Source organism: Aethalodelphis obliquidens, unplaced genomic scaffold (genome assembly GCF_003676395.1).
Source record: "Aethalodelphis obliquidens isolate GAN/ISIS:26980383/991018 unplaced genomic scaffold, ASM367639v1 scaffold30, whole genome shotgun sequence".
Taxonomy (NCBI): Eukaryota; Metazoa; Chordata; class Mammalia; order Artiodactyla; family Delphinidae; genus Aethalodelphis; species Aethalodelphis obliquidens.
In genome coordinates, this window is record NW_020837974.1 from 7,902,732 (window position 1) to 7,923,515 (window position 20,784).

A 20,784-nucleotide genomic window follows, 5' to 3' on the forward strand; every position below is an offset into this window, starting at 1 on the left:
TGTAACATTCCGCCCCCCCTTCCATGAGTGGGCTGAACCTTCCTCGGGCAGCAGTCTCGGCCGTGGCCTCCTCGTCACAGGGGCCGTCATCGAGACTCGTCTGGGGCAGTGACTTCCCTGGGCGTTCCGTTCAAACCTGCCACAGACTTTTGGAACTGACCTTCTCGGTAGAACTCTGAGCATTCCTCTCTCTCTCGTGCTGTTGTGTGTTGGAAGCATGTACGTGCCTTCAAATTACTCAAGAAAGTACTTTCAGAGCAGAAAAAAAGAGAAAGAACAAACAACACCTGGAAACCCCCTGTGTGTGAGCAGGCTGAGGGAGGATGACGGAGACCCAGGTAGTTTTATCGCACAGACTGCGGAGCCCCCCAGCCTGCATCCCCAGCCTCCTCCCGCCTCCCCCACCTGCTCGTGGTTCTCTTGGTCCTAGCAAACTTCTACGCATCCTTCAAAACCCAGTTCACACATCACCTCCTCTGAAACCTTCCTGATTCCCTCCCCCCAAAGAGAATTCATCTCTGCCACCTCTGTTTTTCCAGAGCATTCTGTTCAGAGTTCTGTTCGCTCTCTTGGCAGGAGGCGCTGTCTCCCCAAAGAGACTGGCGCCCCTCAAGGGCAGGCGGGCTCTCCCGCCGATGCAAGCCCACCTCCTCCCAGTGGGTGGCAGAGTCCCCTTCTGCGTGGCCCCTCTCCCCCGACACCGACCTGCGTGCCTGTGGGTCATGCTGCCGAGTTGGAACCGCGGTGGCCCCCGAGCCTCCCTCGCCGCTGACTAACGTGCTGTCTCCCTCTCACCTCCCCAGGGCCGACGAAATTGAAATGATCATGACGGACCTTGAAAGAGCAAACCAGGTAGGACGTTTGATGGCTTCAGGCGCGCAATCACAAGAGCGTAGCCCTTTCTGTTCTCTCGCAAGAGGCTTCTCTAAGCTAGGAGGCCAGTTAGTCTTGTACCTTTCACATACAGCTGTCCACGTTGACGCTTTTTCTGATGTCATGAGAAATACGTGAAAAGTCCCAGGCGTGATTTCCTTGGGAAAGTCTCTGACGTGGTCCCAGCATCCCAGGCACCCCGTGGTGATGCTTTTTCTTAATCCGTCTCTTGAATCTCCGCTCTGTTCCCGTGACAGCCGTTATGCCATAGAGTTTATACCAGTGCGTTACCCCGTAGCAAAGTCTGTCTCTCCACCTTCTGACGGGATGAAGCCACTTGCTCTGCAGAGGGCTGCCAGCTGCCAGCCCCTCGTGGTTGATACTTAGTTGTCACAATGCTCTGCGCAAAGTACCCCCAGCACCGTGTCCGGCATGAAGTAGGCACACGGTATCCAGTGGCTCTAACCGCTCAGCTGCCTGGGAAATTTGGCCACCCTGCAGGGCCCCGCCCCTCCCCAAGGACTCTGCAGAGCAGGAGAACATTCTGCTCCAGCATATGGTGCTCCTGCTTTGAGAAGAGAGGGGTCTCTCGTTTTAGTTTATTTATTTGCAGGGAGAAGCAGCCAGGGCTGGGTTGCGTGTCTCAGCCGCAGAAGGCCGGGGCAGTGGTGGCCTCTCCCCACTCAGTTTTACAGCTGGGTCACTCCAGGCACTTGGAAGCTTAGCGGTTTGCCTCGAGTGGCCCCATGGGATGAAAATCTTTCTCGGATCCATGGTCTCAGCTCTCCACCTTGTGAGGGTCCCACGGGGTGCCTGTGCCCCTGACTGGCATTGCTAACCCGGACCTTGGCAAACACTCAGCAAAGAGCGGCCCTGTCCATTCTTTGGCCCATGAAAATATCCTGAAATCTGATTAAAATATGAAAGTCAGTGTATGCATAAGAATGATCATGGAACGTGTGGATTCCTTTCTTCTTTAAGGAAGACTTTGTGTGTTCGGTGTTGCACACTCAGACTCACCCCTGAGTATCCTGGGCCTGGTCCATAGGGGTTGCTCAGTAGAGATGCGTGGACTGCATCACCCGAGGTAGCATCTTTGTGTAGTAGCTATGCTGGTCACGGTGAGAAGAGCTGACCGTTGTCGAGTAACTTATTTTGTACCGATTGTACCGAACTTCACACGAACCAAGTCACTTAAACCTCACTGTTTTCCACCAAGGTCAGTGTAGTTATGACTCCCATCTTCCAGATGAGGAAACTGAGGTCAGTGGCCGGTCAACTGCAGAGCCAGGCCTGGCGCCTGTGCCATTCACCACACTCGGAAGCAAGGATAGAGCCTGGGGGCTCACTTGGCCTTTCTTTATGTCCCAAATACACCCATTCAGCTCCTTGCCCTAAAGCACTACTTCGCTTCACCTCATAGAGGTGCCTAAGCATTTATTTACCTTAATTTGCTAAACGAATTTAGTTTGGCCCCTTTGTTCTTACTCAAGTAGCACTGCTCAACTTTGCAGAAACCTTACTGGTGAACCTTCCCTGTCACGGGATTATCATTCGCATTTCTCAGTTTCCACTCCCCCACCCTCTCCCTCCCTCCAGGCCCATCGCGGGCTGCTTCCCCTTTTGGCGGCACTTTGGGGTAAGCTCTAGCTTGTTAGACAGATGAGCTGACTCTGTGCATATCAAGTGGTCAGGCTCCATCCAGTTAGACCCCAGGTACTAGGAGGTTTGGCACAGATGACGTGCTTCTCAAAGTGCTGAAGGCCACTGGGTGGATTCGGGTCCTCGGAGACACCAGACAGGACCCTGAAGAAAGGTGCCGCCTCCACGGTGACAGTTGGTTCAGGTCCGCACTCGGTACTTCCTGGCCATAGATGGCCTTGGACAAGTCTCTCCACTGCTTACATTTCTTTTAAAAAAAGGAAAAGAAAAAGATGAACTTTGCAGACATTATGCTAAGGAAAATTAAACCGGTCACAAAAAAACAGACTGTGTGATTCCACCTGCATGAAATCCCTAGGGTCGTCGAATTCATAGAGACAGAGAGTAGTAGAAGGGTAGGTGGGGGGGACTTCCCTTCCCTGGTGGCGCAGGGGTTGGGAGGCCGCCTGCCAATGCAGGGGATGAAGGTTCGAGCCCTGGTCCGGGCGGATCCCACATGCCGCGGAGCAACTAAGCCCGTGCGCCACAACTACTGAGCCTGCGCTCTAGAGCCCGCGAGCCACAACTACTGAGCCCACACACCGCAACTACTGAAACCCGCGTGCCTGGAGCCCATGCTCCGCAACGGGAGAGGCCACTGCAGTGAGAGGCCCGCACACCGCAGCTGTGGTGGGTGGCCCCCACTTGCCACAGCTGGAGAAAGCCCACGCACAGCAACAAAGACCCAACGCAGCCAAAAATTAATTAATTAATTAATTTTAAAAGGAAGGGTAGGTGGGTGTCAGCGGCTGGGGGAGCGGGGAATGGGGAATTACAGTGTTTAATGGGGACAGAGTTTCAGTTTTGCCAGTTGAAAACTTCTAGAGATGGTTGCCCGACAATGCGAACATACTTAACACTACTTTAAACTGTGCACTTAAAAATGGTTAAGATGGTATGTTTTATGTGACTGTATTTTACAATTCCATTTTTTTTTTAATTTAAAAAAATTGTTTATGTACGAGAGAAAGAGAGGGAGGGAATGATAACTCGTACAGGCAGACCTCGGAGAGATTTCAGGTCCCAGACCACCGCAAGAGTGGGTATCAGGATGGGAGTCACACAGATTTCTTGGCTTCCCCGTGCATATAAAAGTTAAGTTTATGCTACACTGTAGTCTCTTAAGTGTGCAATAGCATTATGTCTAAACAAGCAATGCACATACCTTAACTTTAAAATAATGCTGTTGGAAAAATAGCGCCAGTGGACTTGCTCAACACAGGGTTGCCACAAACCTTCAGTTAGTAAAAAACACAATAAAGTGAAGCGCAGTAGAACGAGGTCTGCTTGTACGTCCTTCACAAGGTTGTTTTGCGGATTAGAGGTAAAACACCTGTAAGTGCGTGCTTAAATTCATGCTCTGTAGTTGCCAAGGAAGCCTGGGTTCGCAGGGAGAATTCTGAAGTCCTGCCCAGGAAGATACCAGCACAGTGCGGGTGGGGAGAGGTATAGGAGAGTCTCACCAGCCACTCAGGCTACATTAGTAGAAACAGCCTCTGGAGTGAAGGGGGTGGTGATTCTGCAGCCGGCTGTAGCAGTTAGTTCATGCCCGGGGAATTATCGTTTGTCCTGGAAAACCACACACACTAGAAGGAAATCAGGCACATGCAATGCATTCAGGCTCCACTCCATGGCCAGGACGGGGAAGGGGCCCTCACACGAAAGAAACAGGGAGGTCTGGGGACATCCCTGTTCTTTGGGGAGCAGGGAAAGAAGACAGAAAGACTTGACACATCAGGAACTTGGGATGTTAAGAGATTAGAAAGGGGAAGGCCTAGGGCAGCGGTTGTGGATTCTGGCCTTGCAGCTGGCCAGGGCTGGCCAGGGAAGGGGTCGGGCTTTTTCACGGCCAAGTGCAGAGGCTGATGGGAGGGAGCTTCCTCCCGATGCAGAGGTGCCTGGAGCTGCCTCCGAAGGGAGTGAGCTCCCCGTCACCAGAGCTGTGCAGGCAGATGTGGGCCATCCCTCGCTGAGAGTATGAGGTGGAGGGTCAGACACAGAGCAAACAGAAGGGGCTGACTCGGTGGCTCAGCGGCTCAACAGGGATGACTCAATGAGGAGAAAAACTCCCCCGGGGGACAAGGAGGAGGGCAGCGCCCAGGCAGGCAAGGAAGGAAGGGCCTGTACGGAAGGGCTCCGTGAGCTCTGGGGGCTCCAGGCTGTTCCGTAAAGCCCCTGCGGAAAGGTGGGCCCAGAGGAGGGGGTCTAGCCAGGTGTGGGGAGGGCCTCACCCTGAGAACAGTGGAGAATCACGGGCGGGAGTGAGACATCAGATTCGAGTTCTAGAAGGATCGCTCTGGCTAAACATCCAGAGAACAGAGGGGAGTGAAAAGCCTGGAAGCCGGGAGAGCAGTAGGCAGCTGTTGTGATGTGTCAGGGCAGGGATGAGGCGGGGCCCATGGCGACGAGGCGGAGGCGGGCCGGGCCGGAGGAGGGGTACCGGGGCCGGGCGCCGCCAGACGTCTGGTTCCGTGCCTTGCCCATCAGGGGAGAGCCTCGGGAGGAGCAATTTACTACTGCATTGGCATATAACATTATTTTTGCGCTGGTTTATAGTCAAAATGTTCTACTGAGACCTGAAGCTCTATCTTATCGCTGAAGTACTTGTGTTTCTAGCGAGGAGAAGTGGAAGGGAGTCCGACTGGTGACGGGCAGTTAGGGCTGAGTCTCACTTAACACCTCTTTGTCCGACTTGGAGGTGCTTGTATTAATACTGTCTTAATTGGTGACAGTAAAGGTTCAGAGCTTTTCGGGGAGGAGGGGGTAGGGAAATTTGCTCTTACGGCTTTTCTGAAATCGTGGCTCAGCAGCCTGTGGGCTGTAACAATCTGCGTTTATGCAGGTGGTGTGATGCTGGGGGAGGTCCAGCTTTCAGCCTGGCCGACCCGAGAAAAGAAATCCAAATCAGTACCCATCGCGTCCCCCAGAAACACAGGCGGGGGGTCCAAACGGGACTCCGGGGCCAGCTTGGGATGTGTGGCGGTAACTCTCTCGGTGGACCTTTCCGACCTCTCTCGTGCAGCATCACTGAAGCGGGTCCACCTCTGGGCCCTAGCTGTCCTCTGCAGTCGAGTGTGGGTATTGACCTGGAAGGGTGACCGGAGTTAGCTGTGCACTTTCCACAGCGATGGCATCTGTTCCCTTGGAAGGTCACTTGCTGGTCTCCGTAGTCGTGCTCCCCTTTTCTCTCCCTCCAGCGTCCGGGGCTTTGAGGGGAGCAGGTTGAGGAGTCATCCCCGAGGAGAGCTTGCCTTCTCCTGGAAATGGTCCAAATGTGTTATTTGTCCTTGAGGACTGCGGTGGCCAGAAGAACGGCCCCCAGAGGTGTCCACAGCCCAATCTCCACAACCTGTGCATAGGTCCACTTACCTGCAGAGCACAGTTAAGGCTGTGCATCTGCTGACCTTGAGATGGGAGGGTCCCTGGGGTTATGCAGGTGGGCCCTCCATAATCACCAGGGTCCATAGGTGCAGAGAGGGAGACAGAAGAGTCGGAGCGATGGGATGTGAGAAGGATTTGACTGTGGCCACTGCGGGCTCTGAGGTTGAGGAAGGGGTCGCAAGCCGAGGAATGCGGGCAGCCTCTAGGAGCTGAAAACAGATCCTGCCCCGGAGCCTCAGGAAGGGACCAGCCCTGCAGCGCCTTGATCTTACCCCAGTGAGACCCACAGCGGACGCCTGACCTCAGAACTATGACGTAATAAGCTGGTCTTGTTTGAATCTACTGAATCTGTGGTCGTTTGCTCCAGCAGCCTTGGGAAGTTACTGCAGGAGGGACAGCCTGCCAGCAGACCCGTGTGCCCAGCCGCGGCCCGTCTCCCTGGGGGCACTGCCCTTGGCCAGCTCACATGGCTGCTGTGTCACTAAAGGGACTTGCTCACCTCTGGTGTCCCCAGAGGTGGGCTTTCATGGCCACACATATAAAAGGGACAAGAGACAAAGCCTAGGGCCAGGTTGGGCAGAAGGCTGGATCAGAGACACCCCCCCACCTGCCTCCACCACCACCATATAAAACCAGGGGACTCAAAGCCACACCTTAAATGGGTAAACTGGGGAAAGCCTGCCCGACAGGGGAGGTGGTGAGGATTCCCTCACATCCCAGCCTTGGTGCTGGGGGAGAAGGAAACAGCCCCTGCAAGGGAACCCCTGAGCACAGCCCCCTCTCCCTGGGCCCCGGGCCCAGGGCTGCGACCGGCCTCACCAGCCGTCCCCTGCAGGCTGCAGCCGCCTGAGCCTCTGCCTTTGCCTCCTCCGTCTGCCCCACCGGCCGTGCTTCTCCACATTTTATGACTTCCTGGTGACAGCTGAAGGAAGCTGGAGTTTAACCTGAAGACCAGCTACAGTCTTTAGTAATTTTCCCCTAAAAATTTTAAGATTTTAAATTTTAAAATTTTTCCTCGGGACTTCCCTGGTGGCACAGTGGTTAAGAATCCGCCTGCCAACGCGGGAGACACGGGTTCGAGCCCTGGTCCAGGAAGATCGCACATGCCACGGAGCAGCTAAGCCCGTGTGCCGCAACTACTGAAGCCCACGCGCCCAGAGCCCGTGCTCCGCCACAAGAGAAGCCACCGCAGTGAGAAGCCCGCGCACCGCAACGAAGAGTAGCCCCCGATCGCCGCAACTAGAGAAAGCCCGCGCGCAGCAACAAAGACCCAACGCAGCCAAAAATAAATTAACTAAAAAAAAAGTTTTTCCTCATTTTAAGGTAAGGAAAGAATCGTGACCACCCGAGGAAGCACACACCAGGGCCCAAAATAATAATAATAATTCTTCACTGGACGCCTGTCGCCGCGTGGTGGCACCGCTGGGCACCAGACTCGTGTTATCTCACTGGTCCCCAGTTGTCCCGTAGGGCCGCCCTTTCTATCTTTGGAGTTACCACCAAAATGCAAAGCAGCGCCCTCACTCATTCACGTGCGCTCTCCTTCCCCTCACGCTTCCAGCATTCACCCTCCCTTCTCAGCAAAGGACAGAAAGTAAGAAACAGCCAGCAAATCTCTCAGGAGGGCAGCTCAGGCTTGGCCAGACTCTGTTCTCACCGTGGGGTGGCTGCTGAGTCACACCCACGATGCCGCCAGCTGCCCACCGCGGCCCTGGCCGCGGTCCCCAGGCTCTGCCTCTGCAGGGACAGGGGAGGAGGAGTCCCGTCAGTGGAAACGGGGAGCTGGGTGTCTCATGGCAGCTACGGCCCCGTGTCTGGGCGTCCAGATCAGAAACCAGCACCAGAGCTTGCCCCCTCCCCACGCTGATTCCAGTTCTAGAAACACAACTTCATCTGGCCGGACTGTGGTCGTGGGGAAGATAGGAAACCCTGGCAACAAGGGAGGCTGCGGAGCCAACCCAGCACAGCACCCTTTTCCTTCCGCCTCAGCCGCCAGCGGCTGGGCTGCATTTACAGCTACAGAGACAGACTCACCGCGGCAGCTCCCGGCGTCCAGTACCCGCTCCTTCCTTCAGCAGCGCTCAGGCCCACTTTGACTTTCAGCTCTTCTGCTTCGCGCACGTTTAGCGGCACAAACACCTCAACTCGTTTTGTTTTGTTTTGTTTTTGACGTACTCAGGCTATAAATCCTGAATAAATAATAAAAATCCTAAACAATCAAAAAGTTACGGGGTGGGACTTCCCTGGTGGCACAGTGGTTAAGACTCCGCGCTCCCAGTGCCGGGGGCCGGGGTTCGATCCCTGGCCAGGGAACTAGATCCCACCTGCCGCGACTAAGAGTTTGCATGCCGCAACTGAGGAGCCCGCCTGCCGCGACTAAGACCCGCCACACCCTAATTAATTAATTAATTAGTTAATTAATTGATTTTTTTTAAAAGAGTTACAGTGAAGCAGCCGAGGCAACTTAAACGCGGTAAGAGGCTGTGACCACCGAGGACAGGTCCCAGGTTCATGACTGGACGTGAACTTGGAGACTGAACAAAGTGCAGAAGCTCTGGAGAAATTATGAAAACCGAGGGGGAAATCATCCACAGCTAAGATCCCTTATTCTGTGAGCCCCCAGCCTTTGATGGGGCAGCACTCTGCTCCCAACAGCGAAATGCCCACATGAGATCCTGGCCACGAAGCCCCTGCCTGGGCTGCCCCAGCTCTGGTGCTTCTGGAACATTTCACAGCCAGTGTTAGCGGGCGGGGGCGGGGGGATGCTGCCTCATTGGCTGCCACCAGAACTGCTTCTCCACTAGGCTAAGCACTGTTTTCCTTAGTCAGAAAGGCTAGAAATATGTCAAAATACACCTTCTTCCTGGCAGAGCCATGGAGGTTTTATGCCCAAGAGTATAACTGACGAGAAAGACGAGAGTAAACTTTTCAGTAATATGACTCGATTATCAGAAAAATGTGGAGTGGCTCATCTGGAAACAAACTAGGGGAAATCTTTTTCACTGGAGGGGAGAGCTTCCTGCAGTTATCGTGAACCAGAAGTCACCCCTGGCATCTTGGCCATACCGGTCACATCACCGCCTTTCCTGACACGGGCGCCTCTAGACGGTTTGCCGCGGACGGTGGGAAGTGGCCGCTCGAGCACAGACAGGCCCGCCCAGGCGCCGAGGGAGTTAGAGTGAGTGCAGTTCCAGGAGCTCCTGGAGCGGCGGGGCGGGCAGCCACCAGCACCACCCTGGGCAGGAGCAGCTACTCTTAGAAATACCCTAATGTGTCTGGATGCAGAGCAGATAGGGCCGCGCCGCCGTCGTAGAACCACTTAAGGCTGCCAAACCCAGTCGTCGTACAACTAGGTGGATCGGCGAGTACCGGGCAGGCTAACTGCTTGCTTCTCTTTTCCGTTCTTTCTTAGCAGTTAGTCGGCACGCACTGTCACACCACAAAATAAGAAAACACACGAAATAGCCTTAGTCAGCCAGGCTTTTCTTGTTCATCTTTTCTATGAGCAGAATGTACGTCTGGTAGAAAGAAGCAGTGATCGCTCCTCAGTCCACGTGCCCAGTGTCAATTAGCTACAGCTCCCCACCCATCCTTGCATTTCGTCTCAGTCATTGTAAAATCAGGACAAGCCCGTTAACAAAGCACTTATGAATGAGGGCGCTTCTGGGTGTTAACCCTCGCGAGGTCCCCGGGAGGGAGACGGTGTTCCCATTTTACAGACGGGGAGGTGGAGGCTTGGTGAGCTGAGTTAGGTGACCTGCTCTCATCCCTCTGGTCCCAAATGCCCGGCTCCTGCCCACTGCACCACGGTGTCCTCTTGGGAGGTGGGCACTGGAGTGACTGTTCTCGCTGACCAGTGGGAAATACTGGTTTGCTCTCCGGAGCGCTGGTGTCCTTGTCCGGGAATTACCGCAAATGACAGAAGCGTCCACTCGTTCCTCTTGCAGCCTCCTCCCTGTGGTGGCTCTGTTCGGCCTTACCCCCTCAGCAGCCCCTCGTTGGCCTGGCTAGCTGGAAATGCCAGCCTCAGCATTAGAAAACTTGGCCGGGTGAAGGGTTAAATACGTTGAAATAAGCCTGGTCCTCACAAAAGAAGTGGTATTTACACCCCGTCCGTTTATGGAAATACTTGCTGGAGGAAAACAACCACAACATTGTGCATGTTTTTAGGAGGAGAATGGCCAGAGTGTCTTTAATTCACTGTTTACCCGTGAGAATTACTCCCAGGAGTAATCCTGCAATAAAATCTTCTTGGGCTATGAGAATAGAAAGAAATTGAATCAAAAGACTCCATTTCCACTTGTATTTATTCAGTCTGGGAAATTCAGTGGGCCGGAGCGCTAGTATCAGCAGGGGATTCCTTGCTCCTAGCGTTAAATTACTGTCATAATCGCTCAATTATTTCTTCCTTGTACTGTTTAAAATAAAAATCCATCACATTCTCTGTTTTTTTCTAGCATTTATTAGGTTGAGTGTTTAGGAAAATCAATTATAGTCAGTCAGGCATGAATTGATGAATGTTTCTTGTAATAATTGTCAGTTGTTAAACTGAATGTACTTTCTCTTTCCACCCTTTTCACTTCCTTCAGAGGGCAGAGGTGGCTCAGAGAGAGGCAGAGACCTTGAGGGAGCAGCTCTTGTCGGCCAACCACTCTCTCCAGCTGGCCTCCCAGATCCAGAAGGCGCCGGACGTGGTGGGTAGCCCAGCCCCGCGGGGACCCCGTCGCCTCGCATCTGTACCTCTGTGTGTTAACAGCCGCTTTCTTCTTTGGCTTTAGAGCGTCCCTTTTCGGGGGTGATGTTTGAAACAGTCCTGCTGCCTCGGTGGGGAGTGCGTGTAACAGTCTGGGGGTGGAACCCAGTAGCGTCAGAGGGAAGAGCTTTACTGGTTGTGCGTCGGTGCCCGGCGGTCAGCGTGACGCCCACCCGGTGGAGAGCCCATCACCAAGAGAGCAGCTTCCCAGTTAGACTGGTGGGTGGACCGCTGGCAGATGGGTGGCGATCCGAGGCTGGAGGCTTGCAGGACTGCACAGGAGAATTGGAGGTTTGGTCTTCTGGATGTGTCCTTCCAGAGCGGAAAACAGTTCATGACGTGGGAGGAGCGGGGGAGGTAATAACACAACCCGCTCTGAGTCCGCGTGATAGTCAGGATCTCGCCTGACGTGCGGGCATTCAAGAGGAGCCAGGCACACATCTCAGACCTTTGCCTCTTGATTTTTCTAAGACTAATGAAAATTGCTCTTAGCTGGAACTTTCCCAGCTCGATCAAGGCAGCTTTGAACTATCGGACTCCAGACTCTTTCCTTCAATGCTGTGCAGCAGTACAGAGCGGCGGTGTCATTAAGACCGTGGCCACTGGAGCCAAAGCCCTGGGTTCCGAACCCAGCTCTGCAGCTTATCAGCTGTGTGACTTGGGGCAAGTGGCTTAACCTCCCTGAGTCTCAGTTGCATCATCCATAAAATGGGTTTTTACGAGGGTTCTGGAAATGACTCTGAGCGAAGCCTCTAGAGCACGTCCTGCCACATAATCCGTCCTCAGCCCACCTTAGCGGTTAGGCTGGCTGTGGTTGGCATCAGCACTCTGGTCCGGGAGCCCCGGTTTCAGAGCCAACTCCGTCACTAGTTCACATACAGTGATTAACTCAGGTGGTGGCGCTTACGAGGCCTGGTGTGCAGGATAAGGAGGAAGTAAGTGATCCTGAGGTCCCTGCAGCTCTGATGGCCTGTGATGGGTGAATTGCACTTGTAGCTGTCCTTTTATTTAATAAAGGGTTGGAGAGCCCTTGCTGTGTGCCGGGACCCGCAGTGGATCCTGGGAGAGCCAGGAGGGACGAGCCAGGCCCTTCTGGAGAGAAGACAGTCCAGTGGGAGATGTGCTGCTGTAATAAGGTCACACATCAGTTTGACTACCACTACCCCCACCCGACCTATGAAGCAGGGCATTGTTATTTCTTTATATAGATGAGGAAACGGAAGCTCCCTGGATGTAAGCCCCTTGCCCCAGAACGCTTGGCCCCAGCGGCCAAGCCAGGACTCAGCAGGGGCCTCTGCCGCCCCAGACCGGAGCTTTTAAATTATTCCCCAGGAATGGGTCCAAAGCAAAGTTTTAGTGTGAGGACCCCTTTTAAGACTGGATTTTTGTTTTCTGTCTTTAAGTTCACCTTAACTAAAACATGACTTAGGTGTTTCAGGCTACAGAGAAAAGTTTCCCATTTAAGGAACCATCACAACCTTTATACTTCATGGACTCTGGTATTAATTTTGCCTGAAATGTCCCCCTGGCTGTGTCACGGTGCCCTTGTCCAAGTTTACCTGGACTGGACCCAGCACCGGAGCCGAGGCGGGAGGAAGCCCTCGAGGATGGAATCGGTGCGGCTTCTCCTGGCCTCCGTGGTCGCTCAGGGTCCTCTCGAGAAAGCCGTGCATCGTGTGTCTACCCGGGGCTCCTGAGCTAAATGTTTTGATTGAAAGGATTTCTGGCCATCCTGGATTTCAGTCCATCCTGGACTGCAGCAGCCGAAACATTTCAGAAGGAAATGAATGTTTTCGCAGGTAGAGCAAGTTGTGGGTCCTCGGGGTGCTTAAACACTGCGGCATCGGCTAAGTGCAGTGTTTACACGGTCCCGCTTCAGCCTCCCGCGAGCCGGCCCTGCCAGGGCTCCCCTCAGGGACACGTTCCCGTGTAGCCCGGCAGCCCCAGCCCCAGCCCCAGCCCGTTGGGGAGCAAACGAGCAAGCGTAGGAAACCAGGCCAGCGGCACGATGTCTGTTGGGCTTGGCTGGCAGAACTAGGTAGAGAAACGGTGGAGTCTGTAGATCCAGCAAAAGCCAAAACCGGGCATTGGGCCATTGGAATCACCAATTCTGGAAGGCGAGCCGCCAGTCAGCCAGCCCCTGCTCCGCATCAGAGGCCGGGCGGGACTCTGTGCCGTTGTGTCTTTGCTGCGTCGTGATGCCACAGTCGTTAGAGCACGGTTTTATTACCTTCATTTTCTAGGTAAGCAAACAGGCTCAGAGGAGTTAAGTAATCTGCCCAAGGTCACACAGCTGGGAAATGACCGAGCTGGAATATGATCCCGAGTTTGTCCTGCTCCCAATCCACTCTTTACCCCTCCATCGAGCCACCCCTGCTTCGTGCGCATTCAAGGAGACAGGGGGCGTGCAGGCCCTTCGCCAAGTATTTACAGGCAAATGTTAGTCTGGGGCTCTGGTGCACCACACCAGGCCGCCTTCAACCTAAATGGCTGTCTGTCCATCAGGTGAATATACTGGACGTAGTCGGCACATGTCGGCCACTTAGTGTTGGCAGGAATAGCGGGGTGATGAGAAGGAAGGAGAACTGAGCCTCTCGTTCCCTCAACCCTCCCCGGGGAGATTAGCCTAGACTCCGAGTGTTTGCCTCGTAGGCTGGGGTCCCGGCCCACCGTCACCGCACATCAGGTTTCCCTCGTGTTCAGTGAAGCTCCTGCATCTCGTGTGAAAATGGCTGCAGGGTAACAGAGATCATTATCTGGCTTCTTCCGGCCTCGGTGTTCTGGTCTCTGTAGGAGGATTTACGTGACCTGTGATAGTTCACACAAGCGGTTTGGCAGAAGGGGGCGGGCGGTTCCGAGGGACAGAGTTTAATGGGGTACTCCCTCAGCGACTTCGGTTTCTGGGTTCATTCTCCCCTTGGGAAACATGGGGAACACAGGCACCGTGAGGAACGCAGGCCCTTACCTCTGAAGCCTGGAGCCTGGGCAGGTCCCCCTGGGACAGACTCTCGGGACCCCATTCTGGTGCCCACCGGGACCTGTTGTCAGACTGAGGGAAGTCAGTTTCTGTTCCTTCCTTCCGAGGCTTGTCCGAGCCAGGGTCCTGACCCTGGACCCCATCAGAATGAAGAGGGAGTCCTTGGGCCCTACCCCAGCCCCCTGAACCACAGCTGCCAGGGCAGGGCCCAGCTCCCAAGGGGTTTGGGTGGGGCTGAGTCGAGGCCTGGACAGACACGAGGGAGCCAGTGGTCCTGAGTCCCTGAATCCACCTTTGCTTCCCTTCTCAGTAATGATCTCAAGGGCACCTGAACTGCCAGACGCCGACCCCCCTGCAGTTTTCCACGCCCCCCCTCACCCCCCCCCCACCTTACCCAGCACCTTGTGCACCCTGTCGTACCATCTCCTTTTAGCTGGTGCCCACGGACCGACAGGCCCAGCTCCATCACCCAGGTGCGGGCCTGTCCCTCCACCCGCAGCCCCGGTCAACTCCCGGGCCCTTGTCTGTTTCTTCCTCCATTTTCTGCTGCGTCTTCACGGTGGGACAACAGGACGCCCTCGTGTTGCAGGCGGGAGCGAGCACGTTTGGGCTCGGAGTAGGATGGTGTTTTCTATCTTAATTCCAAGGTCTCGCTGCTTTGGGGTATATTGTCTCACCTCAGCTTAGTTTATGCGAGACACAAATGGTGTCTGCTCTGTTATGAATGAGGAATCTGTGGCCCGGGTTCATGAGTTAATTGATGTGCCTGAGGTCACAGGGTCAGCTTGTGGCCAGACCAGGCTGGGCCCCAAGAGTTGAGCAGCCAACTGTACCCTGGGACTGCCCGTCCCCCGGTACCCATCCTGGACCTAGGGCCACACTGAGAGCTCCTGTTTTTACGCAGGTTCTCTGAACCCTCATCCCTGCTGTGATTTGCACTCGCCCATTGAAAGCCCCAGATCACCTTTGGGCTTGTGTTACAGATTCTTTCCCTAAGGGCACTTTAAACAGTTGCTATGGCTGCCATCCCTCAGGTTGGACGATGGATAAATAAGTTAAATTAGATACCGTGCCACAGCCTAGACGCACCATGAGGCCAACCTCCCTGGGTATCACTTTCATCGTGTCCCCCTGCTGAGTCCAGGCCCCTCCTGCCGCCCTCCCGAGCCGTCACTTTCAGGTGCCAACATGCTCAGTCCTCTTCGAGCCAGCCTCTCGGCATTGATCACCCCTTGCTCGTGCCCTGCTCCCTGCCCCTCCCACCCCTGTGCCCGCCTGTGGGGTCCCCGCCCTGAGACGGAGCAAGATCCACCAGCCCGCCTACACCCCCCCTCCCCCCCCCGGGCCCCCCCCCACGCGCTCCTCCCCCGTCCTCACTGCTGGCAGGACTTGTCTGCGGTCCCTTGGCTCCTGACCTGGGTTCTGGCCAGAGTTGTCTAGGGCGGCGCTTCCTAAATTCTCTGTGGTGAAGGATGGTTTTATTTGTTTTGTTTTGTTTTGAATTTCCAATCTGTTGCAGACTGATAGTTTTACGAAAGACAATAAAAATGTCACAGCAAAGTCAGATTGCTATAAAAGTTTCTAAACACTTACTCTCAATTTCTGTACTTGTCTCACTGTGTACCAGCCACGGTGTGTGAGTTGGCACCAGTCCGTGGAGCCCACGCTGAACAGAACGGGTCTGGACAGCATGTGCCTCTTTAATAAGTTGGCGGGAAGATGCTCACTGGGGCCCCAGGGCCACGGGCAGATCCGCCAGAAGTTAGGGGAAGTGAAGGACTTACTTTATAACATTATACAAACCAGAGACAGACGGGGCTCCCTTCTTCGCCCACAAAACTTCACATTCTTACATGGTAAAGGCCATAATTTCCTGGGAGGGAGACATGAAAAATTATTTCCATGGTGACTGGCTGTCCCCAAATGGTGAAAACCCTGTGACAGGCACATCATGCATGGAATGGCAGGGCTGCCCCTGCCAACTGGGGCTGTAGCTGCCACTGTTTCCGCCCCAGTATAGGCCAAATCAGGGTGTGCAGCAGTGCACTTCCGGGGGCAAGGGGACAACAGCCAGGATGGTGGCGTTCTACGCTGCAGTGTGAGCCGCGTCCCCAGGTCGCTGCTGTCACAGGGACCTTGCGGTCCTGCCCTTCCTGTCCCCCTCAGTCATGCCCAGAAGTGCTCCGCCCGCCACTTCCAGACAAGCTTCCAGAACCATTCAGGAGCTATGATTACTTCTAAAACTTGAGAAAAGTACTGCTTTCATCCTTGGGAAGTGGAAATAAGAATTTGACTTTAAAAAAAATACCTTTTCCCTGTTTTGCATTTTTTCCAAAATGAGCACATCTGAGGGGTGGGGAGTAAGTTTTTTAAAACAGCAATTATCAAAAGAATTCCTGCGCAAAGGAACCCAAATATGCACCTTCCACGTCTTTTAACTCTTTTTTTTAAAATGCTAACTGAGAATCAATTTGTCAAACAGTATCTCAGCTTCTAGGTAACAGAGTAATGAATCAAAAGGACACTGCATCTCATCTTGTGGTGAAAAGTCCGAATGCTTTGGAACATTCCAGGAGCTGTCCTCAGAGCCTTCCCCTCTGGCATCCCCAGCCATCAGCAAGGCCCTTTCCACCACCTCCTTCAGGTCTCTGCTCAAATGTCACCATCTCAATGCGGTTTTTCCCGACCACATTATTAAAAGCCCCAGCTGCCCCTTCCCTGCTTCAGTTTTTCCGTGGCATTTATCATCATCCGACACACCCTCTGCTACTAATAAGCATATTTAAGGCATCTCATCCCTGCCCCATCCCACTGGACCAGAAGCCCTGTGAGGACAGGGACTTCTGTCCTTTTGTCCCCTGCTGTGTGCCTGCTACATGGTGGGTACTCGGTAAATGCTTGTCGAACAGACGAATCCAGGTGGCAGCTCCCCGTGCAGACGAGAAGGTCGGGGGGAGGGCGACGGGCAGGTGCGGTCCAAGCAGAGGCAGGACGTGATGCCGTATCGTCCACACCACCAACCACATCCTTCCCACTGCCTGCTTCTCGCCTCGGTTGCCAGCACCGGCAACCCCAAGCGCCCGTCCGAGGCCGGCGCGGTTTTGTCATCTCCTTTCTCCTCCGCAGGAGCAGGCCATAGAGGTCCTCACCCGCTCCAGCCTGGAAGTTGAGTTGGCCGCCAAAGAGCGGGAGATCGCGCAGCTGGTGGAGGACGTGCAGAGACTCCAGGCCAGCCTCACGAAGCTGCGCGAGAACTCGGCCAGCCAGATCTCCCAGCTCGAGCAGCAGCTGAGTGCCAAGAACAGCACCCTCAAAGTAAGGGCGCCGGGGGCCCCAGGGGCCGGGGGAGGGCCGCACGCGCACACCCCACCTCCCTCCCACGTGGCCCCGGAAGGAGCCCGGGCTCGGCACGGGGGGTCCGGCTCCCCGCCGACACCCCGAGCTCTTCAGCGGGGCACTTCGGCCCCCAGTGTAGTGACCACGGCAGGGGGGTCTCGCCTCAAAGCCAACTAACTCATTTGCCCCACCGTAGCCGTTGCACACATGGATCTCGTTTTTGTTGTCTGCAAAGGTCATGGTTAAAACTCCTTCTCTTTTGAAAGCAGAAGTGACTGTTGGGGTTTATCTCAGGTGAGCTGCAGCCATCAGCCAAGTCTTTCCCTCCAGTGAGACCAGTATAAGGAGGCGTGAGGTCCCCTGGACACGTCACTCAGAAGCTCCATCAGGGCTCTTGTGCTGGAGAACACCTTGTCCTGACTGACAGCAGGCATGGCAGCCTTGACCTCTGTGAGGCAGCCAGAAGCAGAGCCCTGAAGCCCAAGGCAGCGAGGCGGGATGGGCCTTGACCCCTCCCGTCAGCCCTGCCCAGGCGGCACGTCCCTCCTGGTCCGCTGTCCTCGCACGCAGCCCGTCGTAGAAGCCCCGACCCTAGGTGCCCACCTGCCCACAGCACACCGCCTGGGCTGGAGTGCCGTCGGGGCGCAGGCCATCCGCAGACGCGTTAGTGCAGCTCTGCCGGCCTTCCCTGGCTCCTGGAGAAGGTGCCAGCGGGAGGACCCAGCACACCGAGACCCCAGCCCGCCCTGTGCCCCAACAACATGAAAGCCAGGGGTTCGTGGAGGGCACATCTGCACCGAGCCCCGTGGGCCCTGTTCCCCACCTGCAGGGATGGTTTTGACCCTCAGGCCTGTGCCAGGCGCCGGGGCCCGGAGCGTGGTGTTGCTTCAGCACGGGGAGCTCCCACCATCAGCCGCTGGTCTCCCTCCGGCGTCTTTAGCAGTCTAGCCGAAAGCTAGATCCTCTAGGGGCTTCTCGTAAATTGGTGTCCCACATTCAGAACCCAGAACCTTTTACGTTATATTTTTTTAATTACACTTTATTTAAGGTATTCCCAATCTGTTGAAGTTAGCATAATGTGGAGATAGTCGTGGCACCCCAGATTCACACGTCAGAGCCAGCAGGGACTCCTCGGTGGTATCTTATTTGACAGGGAAGAGACAGGACCGGCGAGGGCGCGGCATCGGCTCTGCCGTCCCCGCTCCACCGGGCCCCCCCCCCCCGCCCCCGCTCAGCGCCCATTCGAGGCGGGTGTGAATGGATAAGTGACCGACTGCCAGTTGTAGTCTCTGTGCTCTAAAGAAAGTGGATCAGAGTTGGTTGTAAAAATGTCAGGAAAACTTTTTCTTATGTAAGGTAATTCCAGAATGTGGTTAGGCCCATTTTGATTTTCTTTTTTTAGTTGAGATTTTTTTTTTTCCTCCACGCATGACCATGTTTCTGAGGCAGAACTCAGGCTCCAGCAAGTCTTGTCCTCCCGGCAGCCCCCTGGCCTGGCCTCGCTGGCGCCGGGGCACCCACAGCTCAGCCTCACTAGATCCTTCTCTGCCTCTTTGGGTGGATTTCATCCACTGTCTGAGAAACTGCCGGGTGCCCGGGCCCCGCGGAGGAGACGGTCCTGCCGGGATGGGGAGATGCTTGAGGCCCGGTCACACTGAGGCTCTCATCAGCCTGCCCACTGAGCACCAGTACTCACTTATTATTTCCAGATTCAGTGTCATTTCCTCGCGTTATAGCCATTTCTGACCCCAGCAGTGGCCCTGCTATTGGATAATTGGCCTTCCCCTCCTTTGTTACAGTTAAAGGCTTCGACTCAAGTACATGATGCGTTTGACTACATGAGAGGGAGGCTGTAGGCCTTACGTTTTTTATTACAGAGCAATTTCTTCTAAATCAGTTAAGGTTTTAATGTTTGCCTTCACCAAAAATGAAACGCAGTTTCACAAATTAATGTTCTTTATCTGTATCTTAGGGGAATTCTTTAATACTGTGCAGTTAATGAAACAATTCGGCAATACTTCTTCCAAAATTATTACTCCCTTATCTTCATCTGATCTAATAATCAAAACATGTCCTCTAGTAACAAGACTTCTCTGATTTTAATTATCTTAACCCCTTGTCGCCAGGAGTGAAGCTCTCCCTGATATCGAACCCACACGCAGAAGGTATCCGCCTTCCCCAGACGGGCCCGTCAGCCTCCCTCGCCCAAGGGAATAAGGTTAATTGAATGAGATACTTCCCTGGGCTTTTTTTTTCTCCTAACGTGTATAATTTATAGTCTCAAATCTAAACTAAGCAGTGAAACAATTACTAGAAAAATATTTTATGAATGAGACCTGTCAAATCGACCACCTGATGCTTCTGTGGCGGGGGTCTGGGGCCCAGCCGTGGTGGCCGCTGGACGCAGCCGGGAGCCGCCCCCGAGCTTCCCATTTCCTCCTCCTCCCGCTTCCAACCCCCAACACCCCGTCTTTTCCATCTTGGACGGTGCTGTCCAGCTTTGTGGGCTCGGGTTGGGATCTACGTCTGAAGATGCTCCAGCTGTCTCTCCGCATCCTGGCGTGGTGGGTGGTTTCACCATGGACGCTGACCATGACCTCCGAGAGAAATGCTAATGTGCTTGATGACGGTGACTGAAGGGATGAGGGGCACTGGTCTCACAAGGGCAGGAGGCGTAACGGACAAGTCTTTTTTTTTTTTTTTTTTTTTGGCCATGCCGTGTGGCACGCAGGATCCCGGCCAGGGATCGAACCTGCGCCCGCTCCCAGTGGAAGAGCGGCGTCTCAACCACTGGACCGCCAGGGAAGTCCCACGGACAAGTCTTGAGATTATGGAGTCTTGAGCTGACTGGGGGTCTCCTCCACCAGGACCCCCTGGGGGTGCACTCTGTAATGGAACACGTTTGGGGACTAAGTGGTTTGCTTTTCCGAGCACCTTGAAACACTCCCTCTCTTTGCGACGAATGCTTTCTTCCCTTCGCCTTCGTAACTGGTTGATAATTATGAGGATAAATTGCCAGTTGGATGTTTCCCAGTCTCTCTCCCCATACTCTGCTTTTTCAAGCCAAGTTCACCATCACTAGCCGCATACAGCGGTGCATCCTCTAACCTTCAAATAGACATGAAAACCAGCTCAGAAGTGGGAGCTGTTTCCTCCCGCCTGATCTGACAAGTACTGCAGCACCGTGCCGCTTGTCGAGGATAATCCTGTGTTCATAATTAGTGAAATAACGCGACTGCCATTGCGAGGCTGCTGCTTTTGATGACACTATTCTGGGGCCTTCTGTTGGAACGCTTCAGTACAGAGGCGGTGTGACGCGGCAGTCACCTGCGTTCTACTCGCTAGGGCACAGGAGACAGTGCTACCAATAGCTCAGGTGTAAGATGGGGGTTTGTAAGGACTGACTGAGGCCCATCTCCCCTAGGGAGAAATGATATTTTCTGCAGTTGCTTTAAAGATCAGTACTTCTCACTGATCAGTACTTCTCACTGGGCGGGTGGGCGGGTGGGCAGGTGGGCAGGTGTGCTCCATTCACCTGGGGGCCTTTTTCCGAACTGCACAAGCCTCCCCAACCCTCCGCACCCCTCACGCCACCTCCCGAGGTTCCGATGGGTCCTTCTGAGCCACTGCGGGGCACACTGTGTCCCTCGCGGGGTGGAGACAGGACCAAAGACCGACAACCACTTCTCTGCACTCGTTCAGCGCCTTTAATTCTGGACGCTGCCTCTTTGGTTACATAAGTTCCCTCACCGGCCGTGTGTTT

General features: G+C 54.6%; 1 protein-coding gene across 11 annotated transcripts in view; it reads left to right on the forward strand.

The window, feature by feature from the left end:
- CUX1 (cut like homeobox 1) overlaps nucleotides 1–20,784 on the forward strand; it is a 372,932-nt gene that overhangs the window by 271,535 nt on the left and 80,613 nt on the right. For 9 of the 11 annotated variants that reach the window (XM_027126061.1, XM_027126065.1, XM_027126069.1 and 6 more), the window contains 3 exons: nucleotides 804–852; nucleotides 10,545–10,649; nucleotides 16,812–17,000. In XM_027126061.1, coding sequence (XP_026981862.1) covers nucleotides 804–852; nucleotides 10,545–10,649; nucleotides 16,812–17,000 — 343 coding nt within the window. The remainder of the gene's footprint in view (nucleotides 1–803; nucleotides 853–10,544; nucleotides 10,650–16,811; nucleotides 17,001–20,784) is intronic. The other 2 variants (XM_027126068.1, XM_027126060.1) reach the window with 1 other exon arrangement.